This window comes from Haliaeetus albicilla, chromosome 2 (assembly GCF_947461875.1).
Source record: "Haliaeetus albicilla chromosome 2, bHalAlb1.1, whole genome shotgun sequence".
In the NCBI taxonomy this organism is placed as follows: domain Eukaryota; kingdom Metazoa; phylum Chordata; class Aves; order Accipitriformes; family Accipitridae; genus Haliaeetus; species Haliaeetus albicilla.
In genome coordinates, this window is record NC_091484.1 from 46,144,258 (window position 1) to 46,160,830 (window position 16,573).

Consider the following 16,573-nt stretch of genomic DNA (forward strand, 5'->3'; position numbering starts at 1 on the left):
AAGGTTTTTGTTTGCTTGTTATAAAAACAAACACAGCAAGTTTGACTTGGATGTGAAATGAGAGCAAGCTCATTCAGCACTGACACGCTAAAACTTCTTTGCATTTGTAAGAAGATGGCAACAGCACTTCAGGTTCTGCAGTCTGAAAGAGCAGACCTGGAGGCTGTTGAAAAAGGTACTGCAAACCACAGGAGAGGAGAACGAGGATGAGGATTCCAGGTAGGTACCGACATGCACAGGGTTGTAGAGCTTGCCACAGAACCCGTTCTAGACCGTACTGGTAAAGCGCAAAGGCACAGGATGAAAAGTTGTTGAAGGAGTAAAAATAAAAGGAATGCAATTGTTCTTGGCACAGAAACATCACTCCCATCTTCAGCTGGATACCATAGACAGCAGAGGTGAAAGGCATTACAAGAAGAAGAGAGTACAGTGATGGATTCAGTAAAACCGTCAAAGGACAAGGAAAGATAGGAATTGCTGATCTGTGGCGTAATAGTGGCTAAAGACCACCATGGGGAAAATAGGGAGGAGATGACATGAACTTTGAAGTTACTAATCAAGTTAACATCCACCATAAGAGACAGAGCTGTTCTGATAAAAATGAATAGTTGACAGGAAGAAATGAGAGACCTGTCTTTCTAGCTATACAGGTAAGGAATAAGTAAAATTAATTCCTGGTCATCGTAATCAGTAAACCAAAGTAAACTGAATAATGAGTTTGGCCTAATCAATTTCCTGCAGTAATGTCTAAGACTCCTTTCTTACAACGTATAATCCTATCTGCATAACACACATGTACCAAAATTAAATGCCACTGACCATGTAACAAAACATTAACATCTTATTGTTATGTGCACTTCCTAAAAAAAAAAAATAGTATGCGTCTATGTCTTGAACAACTGTACCATGTTTCCAGATGCATTGGAAAACTGACTGAAAAATAGTTGTCCCATTTTTTTTTTCTGTATGGTTAGTTTATTGAATTGAAGCTTGATTTAGTTTATTAATACAGCCTGTCTGGTAAAATATGGGTGGTGGGGAGGTGGTGTCTTTCTAAACCGCTAAGGCAGAAGAAAAGATCTTAAAAACCAATTTGCATTTTCAGTCTGATCATGGCAGATGAAATGCTTTAACAAATGAGATATACAGTATTGCTGGATGCAAATCTCTTTGCTGATAACTCCCCAGTCTCAAGAGCTCCATTTTCACAACATGAAGTCACAGATTGGCAATTGACAAGCTTGGTACCATTGGCTCAAAAAGTTGATTTTTTTGGAATAAAGAGAAACTTGAAAAAGGTTTATTAATGCCCAAGACACATTCTGGCTACATCACTACTGTAGTTCCCAAGTACGCAGTCCCTTACAGCAGTAACATTTATGGACATGCTTTCATTCACCAAATATTTATTATTTAGTTATAAGCCGACTCTGAAACCATAACTGATTTAGTGTAAACTTCTCAGTGTCTTTTAGAAATCATATGCTAAAGCAAGAAACATTTTTTATGAGTTGGCTCAAAAAAGAACTGAGATTTTTCCTGCCACTTCACCAAAAACAGAGTCCAGACAAGACTGAGTTACTGTTCAGCCAAAACTAAGGGCAAGTTTCTACTGGCTTAGTTATAACTGATGTATGCCAAAAGGTATTTTCAACAAGGGCCAAATTTTGTGCTGGGAACTGCACAGGCATATGCATATAATAAAAAGTGAGTGCAGCAGGTTAAACTGCACTTTTCCAACCTCCTCCACAAAATAAAACCGTGCTCCAATGACTGCAGCTATTTACAGTGATCACAGGTGTGGCAAGCCTGAACTCTCAGCAACAAGAGGGATCAAGGCAAGACAAATATCATATATGTTATAATCATATCCTGCCTCCCTGTTACGAAAATAACTTTATCATGATCAGGGTATTTATCTCAGAGATGGAATAACAATAACGCACACTGGCATTTGAGAGGGGATGTTAAACGGGTTTTCAAACAGACAGCACTTTGTTCAAGTACAGCCAAAAATTCAGATGTACATCAACTTCACTGTTGGTACATGTTTGTGCTGTTTTTGGAGGGTGTACCATTTGTTTTCTTAAAAGAGAAAGCCAAAATATAACTAGCAGCTTATACTCCCTGATCATGGTCCTCAGACTGTTGAACACTAGTCAAGGCAAGAAGACAAAAAATTATCTGGCCTTTAGAGAGCGTTTTTCCTTAAATTCTGTATCCAGTCTTGTTCTAGGGCAGCAATCAGCCAGGCTGTCCCTCTCCACAGATAATGTGACCTTCAGTAACTTGCATGTAGCATCGCTTCTGAGGAAAGTTGCAGCTTTTACACAGTATACTGCAGTTATCTTTACCTTTCTGTCTTTCTTCAGGAGCTAAACATGACTCCTGCAGAGGGGACAGGCAGTAACTGTCCCAGCTAACACAGAGCTTCTCAATTCACTTTGGCTGAATGTGCAGATACAATGAAAAGCATTGTAAAAATGTTACAGAGGGGGAATTTTTTCCATGATTATTGTGTCGGACACTTACTTGCTCAGATTACAAGGAAAAAATGAGTGCCTGTATTTTAACTGCCAATCCTAAAAGCAAGCTAATCCTGGAATTAGGGTTTTTACCCCCTTTTTCCAAACAAGCAATAATTCTCTCTACCCTTTGTGCACATAATGCCATGCTTTAAAAACACATTTTGTCACCACCAGTTTTTCCAAGAGGGTTACAAGGTATGCCTCAGAACCAGCTTTAAGAGGTCCTCAACCTTGCCCAGAAAAGGAGATTTCAGCTTGAAAACTGTACGTCTATTATGTTCATAATAAATTCCTAAGATTACTTGAGCAAAAATACTAGACAACTTTTCTTCCCTCTCCCTTTTTTTAATTACATACTGGATTTGTTAATTGGTTTCACTTCTCTATTAATGGTTGTCCACTTCAGTTTCATTATTCAGACAGGAGTGAAGCTGCACACTGATTTGAAAATATCCTTTACCAGCAAGAGAAGTAGCAGTAAACTAAAACTCAGCATGTAAGAGATGTACGTGTTTGCTAAGAAAGAGAAGATGTGTAGAAGAAAGGTGCAAAACATGACTGGCACTGTTAAATCCCGAGCCCTGAAAAAATACTTCTGTAAACGTAGCAAGTGAGTAAAAGGAAGAATACTTCTGTAAACAAGAACACCTTTTCATTAAAACAAACAAGAAACAAAAAAGCCCCAAACCAAAAAAACCTACCCTAGGCCTTTTTTTTCTACTAGTCATTAAAAAAACCAAAAAACCCCAAGTGTTACAGTGTTCCTAAAAAGAAAAATGGAGTATACTGGAAGAGATAAATCATAATGTGGTTATAGAGAAAATAAGAGGTATAAATGAGACATAAATAAGAAGTATATATACACATCTGGATAAATACAGTGAGACGCATCACTAGCGAGGAAATCCTGACGACTGATATGGACACCCATTCCTACCTCTGCCAATATCCCTCTGATATTTTTGGAGTTCCCCAATTAATCTGCATTACCATATGAACACACTACCCTATGAACACAAGAGGCATTACTGAGAGCGACACTAATGATATAAAAAGCCATCAAAATGCAAAGTAATGCAGCAGTCTGCCTCATTGTGTGAGAGTTCGTGCCTTTGGAAACTATGAAGCAAAATAACCAAGATCTTCCTTTTTTGCACATTGTGCAAGCTCCAAGTGACACCACTCGAGAGAACTGATGTCGGGTATCAGCTGAACAAGGCAAAGGCAAAGGGGGAGGAGGAAAAGGGGGAGACCTCTGTCAACACAGCATTAGGGAAGCTCTGGCAGAAAAGGACAGTTGTAGCTGATGCTGGAGGACAGCAAATGTATGAGAAGTCTGTTGTGTAATGGCACGTGGTGATGGAGTTCCCAAGCTGTGTATGGACACTTCCGTAATTAGGGAATGATGTAGACACTAGGCTTCAAGGAGGTAGTCCTGGCACCTCTCTGAGCCTGCATATGTCTTTCTTAGCCTCATCTCTGAAAAGTTCCATCACTTACATGAATGCTGCACATCACTCAAGAGGAAAACTTGGAGAACAGAAGCCTTGCACAGATGTATATAAAGATTTTTGTGTATATATATCAATATAGAGGATTTTTTTATTTTGTCAGAAAGATGCATATAGCAGCGTTTTGGAAAAGGTACTACCCAAAATAGCTACTGGTATAGCAGTTAGGACTCACAAACACAACATTCAAACCACAGCCTCAAACATGACCTTGACTGTGGGAGACAGAGCTATTGACTACTCCAGACTGACTTTGTTCCCAAGCCACAATACAGAATGAAAACAAGCAACGTAACCTTGAAATTTTTCACAACACAATTTTTCTTTCTTGGCCAAATTTACTTGTAGCCTCTCCTTTCTATGAAACTTCCTGCTTTTACAGGAGATGGTTAAATTTTGTTGATGCAATCCACGCATGCAAACAATGAGTCAAAGCCTATTTGGCTTCTGAAACCAACCTATTCTGTCTCTTGCAAATAAAAACATACAGGACAATTTATTCTGATTACATCATTAGAAGAGATTCATTTCCCACAGCCATTAGCTTTTATGGCACAGGTTTGATGGTTCTGTTTGCACAGCTTTGCACCAATAAAAATGCAAAGCATATGGAACCAGAGAGCTTAAATCTTTTTTTATTAAATCCCTTGATTTAAAGGGAACTTCAGGATGCGCGGAGCTGTGTTAATTCCCTTGTTTCTTAGGATGTAACATGGGCACAGGAATCATGATACTCTAGTCATTTCCAGCTGCTAGAATCTCCCTTGGAGTTGGCCAGCTTGGATATAGTCGTGCTGCTTGAGCGAAGCCTGGAACAGCTAGTGCCCTATTTCACTGCTAATTTCATTTCTTGTGTATTAGTAAGCAATGCTAGCAAGTAGCACATCAACAACCTAGAATGGTCAGTATATTCCTGTGTATGCTATAAAGTCTTTACCTAAATATGAGGTCATGATGAATATAAAAGTAGACACCGTTGCCCGCTTAAGAAGTTCAACCACAAATAAAAGACAAGTCCAAGTTGTATCTCTCACCATCTTCTATAGCTGCACTTCCTCAAACCAGGAACCTTCAATCACGTCCCTAATCTACCTTCCTATTGCATATCTAGTCTTCTCCAAATTCTTGCTTTCTGCCCCATAAAAGCACCACGTCTTCCTGCCACTGTGCTTTCATTCACAAACCCAGAAGCAGCACAGAGGGTGGGCAACAGCTCAGAGCCATTTCTTCCCAAGGAGCGTCACCATAGACCGCCTGATCCACAGGTTCTTCGGCCATAGCAATGCAAACAGCTCAATTCACTTTTATCTGTGTACATTGTGAGTTGGAACAAACCTACTCTGTGTTTCAGACTGTAATTCTCAAAGCTGAAAAACTAATGAAACCAGTCCCTCAATGCCTCAATTCTGAACAAAAAATGGTAACCAAATTGTGCTTTTGCAAAAGTTTTTCCTGAAACAAACCAAAAGCCCCAAACCAAAAACTGTGCATATGTGTATATTAGGAAGACATGTCAGGGTTAAAACAAAACACTGAACAGGTAATACACAGTTTACATTCACAATGAGAAAACCTCAAGAATTTAAATAAAAGCTAAGAGGGTAACTGCCACTCTTTAAGGACTTGTAGTCTGTAGAGCACAAGTTTGGGAGGAGCATTTATTCAGCAGGGCTTTTTTAAAAATGTTATTGCCTTCTGGAATACAAAGTGTTTGGTATTTGTTATTTCAGTAATTTGCTTTTCAATAGGGTTTTCAATCTTCAAACATGGTTATTGGCTCTGAGACAAATGGAATGTGGTAAGAACTTTCTGGGATTTTCTTCTAAATTATTTTTGTTACTTTTATACTCTTTGAATGCAGAAACAGACATCATATTTTAATTAACTGTGTGATAACAGCACAAAAGACTCTGAAGATCCCACTTGATAATTAACAGCTGAATTACAAGTCCTTCAAAGCTGAGTTAAACTACACTGCTTTTCTGAATATATAGATCAAAAATGGATGAACACAAAGATCTTCTAAAAGAATACTGAGAAATTAGTTTCTGAAATAGAAAATACATGCATTGTTCACAAACATTCAACCCCCCTCCCCCAACCCCAACCATACCTGCATAGGAACAGACACTGGCCAACCTCCATCTCAGGTTTATATAAGCCTGTTAGTTTTTTGTAATTTGGGGGTGAAGATTACACAAAACATGACCGCAGGCTATAAAATATGCAGACTCGCATACTAACTCTAACTACTGGTGCACATATACTGTTTGAATGCAAGCTTCTGCAAGTAAGTATTCACATATGCGTATGGTCTGCAGGTGCAGTTTAAATGATTTGTAAGGGGGACAGCCTTCAAAAATGCAAATCCTAGATTTTAAACAGGTAGTGGTTTGTTTACTGTTCTGAAGTAATGCCACAACGTTTTTGACAGCAAAATGCAATCCAACAGTTTTCCTTAGATTGGAAGAGCATGCTTGCTGATGCAATTAGTTTTATTTCGGTAAATTTGCATCATTTGTGCCAGAGTGTTAAGTTGTCTCAAATTTTCTTTTTTCCTGGGACTCCTGTTTGTACAAGAAGATGGGATCTTTGTTCAGCTTTCCAGCAAGAAGTTCCCATCTGAGAGAAGCAAGTTGTCCTTAGCACAGTACTAACCTCTGTCACCCTGGAGAGATGAAATGGAAATAAATCGTACCCTTAAGTACAGTAGAACAATTCCAATTCACTTGACCTAATTCCCTTGAACACCAAGAAGGAACAGAATTTATTTTGGAAAGGGCAGTTACTGGTTTAATCAGACTCGGACTACTTCTGTGATGCCATGATATATCATGCAGCTGTATTCATAACACAGCTACAACAACAGCAAAATACAAAAAATATTTAAGTTTTCAAGATTTGAACCCAATGAAATACTGTTGCTAACAACTTAACTCCCAAGTCAGTAGGCAGAGAAGGGGCTGAAGAAAAACAAAAATCCAGCATCCAGGAACATCATCCCACTTGCCTGAAGCTACAGAATTTTCTTCCTCCAATAATTATAGTTAAAATCTGTCTGAATATATTTTGATAATTATAAATACTTCAGACTCATTACTGTCACCACAGGTAATAGCAGGCAGAAACCACTGCAAGCATATGACAATGAAGTCATAGGAAGCACAGAAACATATGAAGAAAAAAGTCAATTAGGAGCTTTGCAAACTTTTGAATTTAGGCAAATATAGTCTCAGCTAGAAGTTGTCTTTTTGGCAGCTTCCTAATGCTGTAAATTCTCATCATCCTGAAACACTTACATTTTGCTCAAGGGGTTATTCTTGTTCTGCCACCAGAACAAGGGGGAATCCTGAATGGCTGGCAAGAAGCTTACTTTTCTTCTTGAAGGAAGGTCCCATTACAGTGGACAGTGAACTAATTCATTAAAGCCCTACTTCCTTCCCCAAAGCTAAACTAAATAGCCCAAGTCCATTTATGTAAACTGCCAAAAGAAAAAAAAAATCTTTTAATAAAGTTCAAGTGCTTAGAGAAGAATAACAGACTATATTCTACCTTGCCTATCATAAATTATGCCTATTTAAGCAGACCAGAAAGAAGTATTACGTCTTTCCACTGGTTAGACAGAAGTCAGCAATCAGTAATGGACACATACAGGAGCTCTGAAAACAGATTTTGCTGGAAAGGAGGACGTAAGTAGAAAGAGGAACACCGAGGCCTTAAGAATTTGATTAGAAAAAACACAAAAAGTTTATTAACACAAAGGAATTTATATTCTTCTCCAGAATTGTGTTTTCAGTACATTCAACTTGAGAAGTCAGATTTATACCAAGATATCTGTATTACCAGTTACAGTAAAAGCAAAGGATAGTTCACATATATGATTCTTGAAAATATAACATATGATTTTAGTGTCATTAACGTATTTTAAAAATGCTGAGCAAACTTTAAAGCTCAGGACACAAAGTCATTCCGCTCATCCTTCTTACCCTGACAGAACTCATTAAATCCCAATTGCTGCCTAAGATACACCTATCCTGATACTAAAAAAAGTATGGGTTTGCTATATGAAGTTTTAAAAATGTACACTGGTGATAAATAAAATAATTAATGTATGTAGCGGAGATTTTACTTGTACAATAAGGCTAATGTTTCTTACGTCAGGCTTATTCTAAACAAGTGAGATCCCTGGCTTCTAACTGAGGACTTACTCCCCAAAATGATGATGAAACTGACTTTCTGAAAAAGTCTTGATAAATATTAGCAGCCCATGTCAACTTATGTACAACCAGATGAGGGCTTATTTGATGAAAATTTTCTTAAGCTTCCATAAAGTTCACATTCTGACATCCTTCTGATGCTCTGAGGATGTAAATTAAACTTAGATTGTACTTTAGTGGAAAATAAAATTTATTCATTCAGGCCTCTTGAGTAATGGGGTATAGTTCCTGCTTATGCAGTTGTTGCAGATCCAGCCCCTGAAAGCTTAAGGACCAGAAACGAAGCTACTGCCTCTTCAAACTGCTTACAGAGTATTCCTGCTGCATGCAGTCTTCAGGCTGCCTTCACAACTTCCTTCAGCAACAGCATGTCCTAAATGACATAAAGACAACCTTCCCAGAGCACCAAGAGTATGGTTATTGCTCTTCTAGTTGGTAAACTGCCCATCTCCTCTCTTTTCCCAGTCTTACCCCATCTCAAACATCTGTAGCATGGAAACATTGTAAATACTATAAATGCAACCACCAGCATCATTGGACTTGCAAAAACTATAAAATAAAAAAACCTACCACATAAAACTCCTGAAGGGACATGAAATTGCAACACATTATGAGAGGTGTACAATCTGCAAAGCAAATTTATGCATACCATTGGCATCACATGCTCCTTGGGCAATGTGCAGATAAGCAAACCTCCCCCTCGCTATTATTCCTCAAAACTGCATCCTACAGCCCTCTCAAACACCCAGGTCGGCTTTCCCGAAGATGGTGCAACATCCCTAAGGAGCAGATCACCCATGCAGGCTCAGGAAATTAAAAATGGGTTTTCTCCTCTTCTTGGATTGTTTTAAGCCTTAGGAAAAGCAGAACTGTCTCAGTGCTGAGTATCCCATACAACACAGCTTCTTCCACTGAGCCCCAAAAGGAAATGGGCCAGCACAGAATGGAAATCAACAAACACCAGTTAAAGCTATCGTGTTGTATCATTGATTTCCAACTTTTTTGTGTGTGCGGGGACATTACCTGACCACCTCTCTTCAAAAATAGTTCTCCCATGGGTGGTTTGAATGGCTTTTCCTATTACTTTGAGAAGTAACACAGTAACAATTTGTGAGACTTGCTAACTAGAGGGAACACTCATGAGAATCTGACATGACAAGACGGGCAAAACACCAAAGACCCAGATGCCTGGCATCAGAAGTCATGCTATTGGGATAAATCAATTAACAGTTGTCCCTGCCATGATCACAGATCCTCTACTTTCCCCAGACCCCAAACTGGTCTTTCCAAACGATGCTCTAAAGAAGACTGAAAATACCAATTTTTAAAGGGTCAAGGGATTTGTCAACCATGACTATGTAGCAGAATTGTTGTGTGACTGTTCAATTAGGGATAAAGATTTTCACGTCATCCCATCCCTGTGCGCACATCACAAGTAAACTCTGTTTACTTCAGCTTCATACAGGAATGACTACCTAGATATTTCTGAAAGCACCAAATACCTTAGTTTTCAGATTTTAACATAAGTAAAAACTGTTTTTGAGACACTGCTGAGATTTGAACCAATGTCCTCTGTTAACCTTGACCAGTCAGTCATTCCCCACTATTTAAGCCCTACATTTTCCATGTGCTTATACAGCAGATAAAAACTAAAGAGTTTTAACAGTTTGGTTTCCGAGCAAGGCAAGAGAACTGACTGTTTCCACTGAAGTGAGCACTTACACAACTGGTTAACACAGAGCATACACGTGCTCTCGCTGTAGAATCCAGCTTTTACTCAGTTCACTGGTTTACATCTTTAGGAGTTTGTCAGGTTTCAGTGTTCAAATATAAACGTGGGATCTGTAGAAATCACTGTAGAACTAGCTCCATTCTTATGTCAGGTATTTGTTTTAGTTGGCTTAATGAACTGCAAATTTCCTTTGGTAAGACTTACTGAACAAGGGACCCTTTGTAGAAGGTGGCAGCACTAACCTTTTTATCTGAGCTTACAGAACCTTTAATTTGGGACTTGCAACTTTACAGTGTTGTGAGATTTCCTTTTGTGCTCCTCGTAACTCCAACCCCGGGGCCAAATTCTACTTGTACTTATCCTCAAGCAGTAACATCTCAAACTGCAGTTTGCAGAACAAATACCTCAGGTAGCATCAAACTCTCCATTTTTCAGTTAGAAGAGCCACAAATGCTCCAACAAGAACAAATCAACCTGAGTTCCATGTATATTTCATATTAATTCCAGTCTCTTTTAGAACTGGAGATTCAATGCAACAGATATGCAGGTTCTGCCAACTCTGCAAATAAATAAACTGAACTTGCTGATGGCACAGGAACAGCATGATGCTCTTGTCCATGCCCAGCACTGTCAACGCAGAAGCAAAGAGGAGTGGCTGCTTCAACAAAGCTGTGCTGCCAAGTAACTGTACATGGAGTTGCTGCCCAGAGTCTCTCCCGGAGCAGCCTGCAGAAGTTGAAAGAATCCAGGTGGTGCTGCACTGGCTGATAGAGCTATGACAACCAAAAGTAAAAAGCACACGCCACAAACAACAATAATAATACTGAAAAATTTCATGTGTTCATTCACAGAAAAACAAAACACTCTTCTCGCTTCAACTGTGGCTCCAGCCTGCAAAGTGATTATGTATGAAGGAAAGAATTCAGTGTGACTTTCAGCTTTCATGAATTAGCAGAGGTTTCAAATGAAGAGGAAAAAACAAGGTCTATCTGAGTTACGGTCTGCCCAATCTGGGAGCTGTTGTCACAATAAACACGCAACCCATGACGTATCACCCATGTATATTTTCCCTATCAAGCACAACAAAGCAGGCAAGCAAGCATCCTTTGGCGCAAAAGCCCTGTGCACAATCTTCCCCTATGGCATTCTGTTCTCATGCATTACTTGCACCAGTGTGTGCCCAGGAGCTACACTCATGAGCAAGCACAGCACTGCGCTCAGGCACAGAACCATCCTTCCCATAAAGTTTCAATTAGCCTTTCAACTCAATTACACTGCATAAAAAAGAATCTGGGATACTAAATACAATATGTCATGTTTCATAAGAAATTTAATAATACTATATTTTATTTTTCCTATTGACATTTAGTTTGGTTTTGAATTCAAGATATGAAGCCAAAAAAGCAAAATAAATTATCCTATGAAAGTTAACAAATTATTCCATTGTTTTTAATAGCACTGGGCAAATCCCACTGAATTAGGCATGAATTTGTCACATATGCAGTAAAGAACTTAAGGCTAATACATTGTTCCCATTGTAAATCTTATTTTTAGAGGTTACATGTTAACATTTTAAATCAACTCCAGGCTTAAACTTGGAATATGCAGTTATTCCACCAGGGGAAGAAAAACAATAAGGAAAGGTGATTGATGACTTGATCTGCTTTTTCTGACCACTACTAGTTAAATAAGAACCTTTATGAAATACTTGACTAACCCGACAGCTCTGTCTGATCAACCGCCGTACGATCTAAGGTACGTTTGCACAGACTCCTCTCAGCCTGCGCGCATCAAAACTGATGCCCGTGCGTTTGTGAAGCCCTTCCACAGTTCGAGGGGTTGCCCACATTTACCAGAGCCTTTGCCACCACCAGTACCGCAGCTGCCGGGAAACTGCCAGCACACACGAGGTAACGAGAAGACAATCTTCCCGCAACAATATCCATTTTAAACCCTGCCACCAAATGCCATATGAACGATGTAAAAGCGAGTGTTTTCATTCCCCAGAACTGTCCGTCCGCAGTCTGTAACCCCCCCCGGGGGGGGGGGGTGTCCGTGCCGCTTCTCGGAGACTTGCAGAGGGTGACTGGGCACTCCAGGACCCGCAGCACCCTGGAGCGCGACGCTCCCCGCGGGCTCCCCACGCTCCCGGGCGGCTGCCACGGCTCCGTAACGGCCGGACGCCCCCGGGATGGGCACTCCAGTCACGGGCTCGCGCTAGCGGTACTCGAGCAGCGTGAAGCTTGGGCCGGGGGCCAGCCGCTCCAGCCCGGCTCCCCCCGCAGGTACCCTCCGCCCCGCCGCCCGGCAGCTCCGCCTGGCCGGCCGGGACACCGGCTGCGAGGGCTGCGCCCCGCGGGCAGCCGCCGAACCTGGGCATGCCCTCCGCCCGCGCAGAGCCCCCGCGCAAAACCCACACCCCCGCGCAACCCCCACACCCCAACCGGCCAAGGGCGCGGCGAGCGGCCCGAGGGGCTCGGCAACTTACGGCGCTGGCAGAGTCCCGGCACGGCCGCCAGCAGCCGGACCGCCCCCAGGAGGGGTCCGGGGCCGCGCTGGCACTTGGGCACGGAGACGATCCCCGCGGTGAGGCACGCCAGCAGCGGCACCCACATCATGCGCCGCGGGCGGCACCGCTCCGGCTCCGGCTCCCGCTCCCGCTCCCGCGCCCTCTCCTCGGGGCCGCGTCTCGGCGCCGCGGCGCGCTCAGTCCCGGCCCCCGCGGGGGCGGCGGCGGCGGCGGGGCCGGGGGAGGGGCGGCGGCGGGCCCGGCACAGGTAGGGCGCGCGGCGGCGGCGGCGGCGGCGGGGCGGGCGTGGGCCGCCGCATCTCAGGGGCAGCGCCCGCCGCGCCCCCGCGCCCCGCGTGGGGCGGCCCCCCGGCGGCAGCGGCGGCGGCGGCGGGGCCCCGAGCGAGCGCGGAGAGCGGCTCCCTCCATCTGCCTCCAGCCCGGCGCAAAACGGGCGCCCCGCCGCCCGCCCTGCCCGGCCGCGGGGAGGCACTTGGCACCGCGCGGGGAGCGGCGGCAGCCCCGCACCTCTCTCAGGCAAACAACCGCCCGGCGGCTGTCCCCGCCCCCCTCCCCGGCTGCCGGCCCCCGCCCGCCCCCGCCGCGCAGCCCCGCCGGGCCGCCGCGCCGCCAGGTGGGCGCCGCTCGCCGCCGTCCGCAGCCGCCGCCGGGGCCGCTTCTCCGCGCCGCGCCGCGGGGCCGGGGGAGCGGGAGGGGGCACGGGAGCGCGGCCGGCGGTGCTGCGCCGCCGCTGCCGTCCAGGCCGCCCGCGGAGCCGTCGGGTCCCGCCGCGGTCGGTGCGCGCCGGGCCCGCGGGTGTCGTCCCCCCCCCGGTTGCTAGGAGACGGCAGCGGGGCAGGTTCCGCGGGCGAGCGGGGGCGGGCGGGGGCGGGGCCGGGCCCGGCGGTGAAGTCACTGCGCCCGCCCGCGCCTCTTTGTTCGGCGGCGGCTCGCGGCGCCCATTGTTCGCCCCGCGGCCAACGGCCGCCGCGGGGAGGCGGGCGAAGGCCGATGGCGCTGCGCCGCCCCGGCCGCCCCTCGCCCGCCGCTTCGGCCCCGCGCGGCCGCCCTCCGCGTGAAGCCGGCCGCCGCAACCGGGCGCTCGAGCGACCCGCACCCCCGCCGCCGCCTCCTCCTCCTCCTCCTCGTCCTCTCCCTCCCCCCCGTCGCTGCCCCCGACCTCGGAAACGCCTCCGTTCCCCCTCGCGGCGTCCCCCCGCGCACCCCCTCAGCCCCCGCCGATTACTTCACGGTACCTCAAAGTACCTCCCCTCCTTTCGTCGCTCCCGTGGCCCTCCCCGAGTAATTTCTGCTCGGAGTTTCCACCCCTTCGGGCCAAGTGGGAGTAACGCAAAGGTTAACCGTGCCCTGGGCCGGGCGGAAAGTACCTCGCAGTGCGGGCCAGGAAAGCCCCGCCGGGCCTAGGTGCGTTCTAGGTGCCGCCCAGCCCGGCTCCGCTTCCCCGCTGTCCCCTCGCTGCTTGTACTGTTCTCCGCCGGAGGGCTCGGCTCCCGGAGGAGGCGGCGGGTGGCGTTTTCCCGGCAGGTGAAACGCACCTGGGCACCTCGCCCTGTCACACGGCGGTGGCCGGCCCTCGGCCCGGCTGGCTCACGGGCCCCGCCGCCGGGGTGGGGAGGGCTGCCGGCCTCCGGCCTCCGGGCCGAGCTCAGCGCCAGCGCCAGCCACCGCCGTGTCATCACTTCGTTTCTGGTACCACCGAACAGATGTCGGTGCGCGCAGGATCCCAAAAGAGTATCTCGACGCAGCGTCCAAGTCTGCCTGTGCAGGGTACAATGCAAACGCAACCCGTCTAAATACCGTGCTGTTTCACAGTCGTTGCCAACGAAAGGCTGCTGAGGCGCTGTCAGCCCCTGTGCTCAGCCTCGAGGAGCTGATAAGGACGGTTTACCGTCTGCACGTCAAAGGTCAGAAACCGAACGCACGCTGGGTTTGCTCAAGGTTGCCGAGGAGGAGACGGCAATGAAACGCCCCTGTACTCCCACTCTTGGGAGTTTTTAAACGCTGTACCTACCATCTTCCTGCTTCATCTTGGAAAAATCCACTGTTTCAGACATTGGACTGTCATTCCTCAAGCGGCCATGGCCCAAATGGGGCTATGAGGTGATGGTAACAGAAAAGGGTAGCATCTACATGACTTCAAATATTGTGGCATTCTTGACTTAAAAGCTCCGTGATTTCAGAGGTCACAATTTCAAACTATGTAAGTGGTGAGTTGCACGTCCCAAGAGAGCTCCGCTGGGTGCTGTTCTTTGAAATGAAATGCACTTGTGACAGGTGAACTGAACTCAATTTACTCCTGTCTGACGCTATAATGTCTAACTCCTGGGTCATGATGTTGCAAATTCATGGTGATTCAAATGTATCTGGGAAACAGGGTCTGGGATGAGACATAAAGAAATTCAAGCAAGTGTCTTTAAACAAAATCCCAGCAAAAGAAATAGTTGCTGAAACTGATCTCTATTTTGGGATTTTGACCTGCACAGTCTAAGTAGTGCTGATGGGAGGAAGAATACAGCTAATACTCCATATGGATATATTCTCTGTGAATCTCTTTATCAGATCAGAACTTAAATTATCATAAGCATTATAAAGAAAATGGCTTCGTCCTCAACAGCATAAATTATCTTGTGAATTTCTAAGCATAGGCTGTTCACCATACAAATAGGAAATGGAGTCCTTACATCCACCACTCCTGATGAGAAGGACATCCAAGGATTTGGCATTCTAGACAGAAAGACAATACCTACAGTCTAACATGGAAGAAAAAGAATGGTTAATTTTGAATATACAATCTGAGAATAAGGTAACTGAAATGAACACTATTCATTAATTTAAACACTGAGGAAAAGGATGCCAGTATTGGGTAAGAACTATGCACCCTGAATAGTAAAAGTCACCAGTATTAGCAGTAACAAAGAAGCCAAGGCCTGAAGGTGCCGATAGTGGAGGACTCTATCAGTTGAGGCCGCTGTAACTGTTCAAAGTATTCTGCTGGTTTATGTAAAAAGGAGCTTCTCCCTATTTCTTTAGTTTCATTCCTGCCATGGTGGAAGCCAAAGACTTAAAAATGTTTACTTTGCAGTGACAGCATCTTTGAATATATTGTTCTTTAGATAGTGTTTATAATGCAATAATATAAGCCTCCTCTCAAAGAACATTACGCAGGAGATTTGAATAATAATTCTAGTTTTACAAATGGAGAAACTGAATCATCTAAGGTCACATAAGAGACTTTTAACAAGACCACTTTTTTAAGACCGCTGGAACTGAATTTAAGTGTCAATCCATTGTCCTATCTACAGGGCCATGAATGCTTGAAGTAATGTGGTTGTGGGATCTCTGTCCTTGGAGATATTTGAAACTCAGCTGAACAAGTCCCCAAACAACCTGATCTAATTGGACCCGTTTTGAGCAGAGGGCTGTCTGGGCCTCTAGGGGCTTTTTCCAACCTAAGTTATTCTACGAATTTTTATGTTGGAAAGTGTGTAATTCTCTGTTCTTATATTACACGTATACCCAATTTCTATACAGTGTTATTACTGTGCTTTCTTTCCAGCATTTACATTTGTTTTATTGAAAAAAAATAATTGTCTATTACAGTGCTGGTGAACAGCCTCTCTCTTCAGGAAACAGTTTTGAAAATGTTGCATCTGCAATGAATTTTCACTAGAGCTGGTCAAAAAACCCAAAGCGTTTCTTACAAAACCTATGTTCCTTTTTTGGTTGAATATTTCCAACCATCTTTGATGTGCCATTTCATGGGGGAGAGTCCAAACCGAGATTGCAAAGGGAAGAGTGATGGTGTTTTACAACTTCTAATATCAAAACTTTTTTAAAAAGAAAAATGCATTATGTGTTCATTAGCCTGTCATATGATTTCGTACATTATCATGGCATCTTAGACATTAAAATCCCCATAGAAAGCATTTTGGTATACTTAAGTTAATTGCACTTTCCTCCAACTTCCCTATTTTATTAATTTAAAATCTTGCTGGAGGACAGTAATTGTTTTGGATTTGGTGGCTTCACTTGATCGCACTGACATGCAAATTGTA

General features: G+C 44.6%; 1 protein-coding gene across 7 annotated transcripts in view; it reads right to left on the bottom strand.

Annotated features, from left to right (window-relative positions):
* Positions 1-14,074, bottom strand: part of ITGB8 (integrin subunit beta 8) — a 56,231-nt gene extending 42,157 nt beyond the window's left edge. For 2 of the 7 annotated variants that reach the window (XM_069773624.1, XM_069773614.1), the window contains exon 1: positions 12,477-13,099. In XM_069773624.1, coding sequence (XP_069629725.1) covers positions 12,477-12,606 — 130 coding nt within the window. In that variant the 5' untranslated portion in view covers positions 12,607-13,099. Of the gene's footprint in view, positions 1-12,476; positions 13,100-13,885; positions 14,010-14,053 lie in introns of those variants that run through there. The other 5 variants (XM_069773650.1, XM_069773644.1, XM_069773661.1 and 2 more) reach the window with 4 other exon arrangements.
* Positions 14,075-16,573: the final 2,499 nt, after the last annotated feature.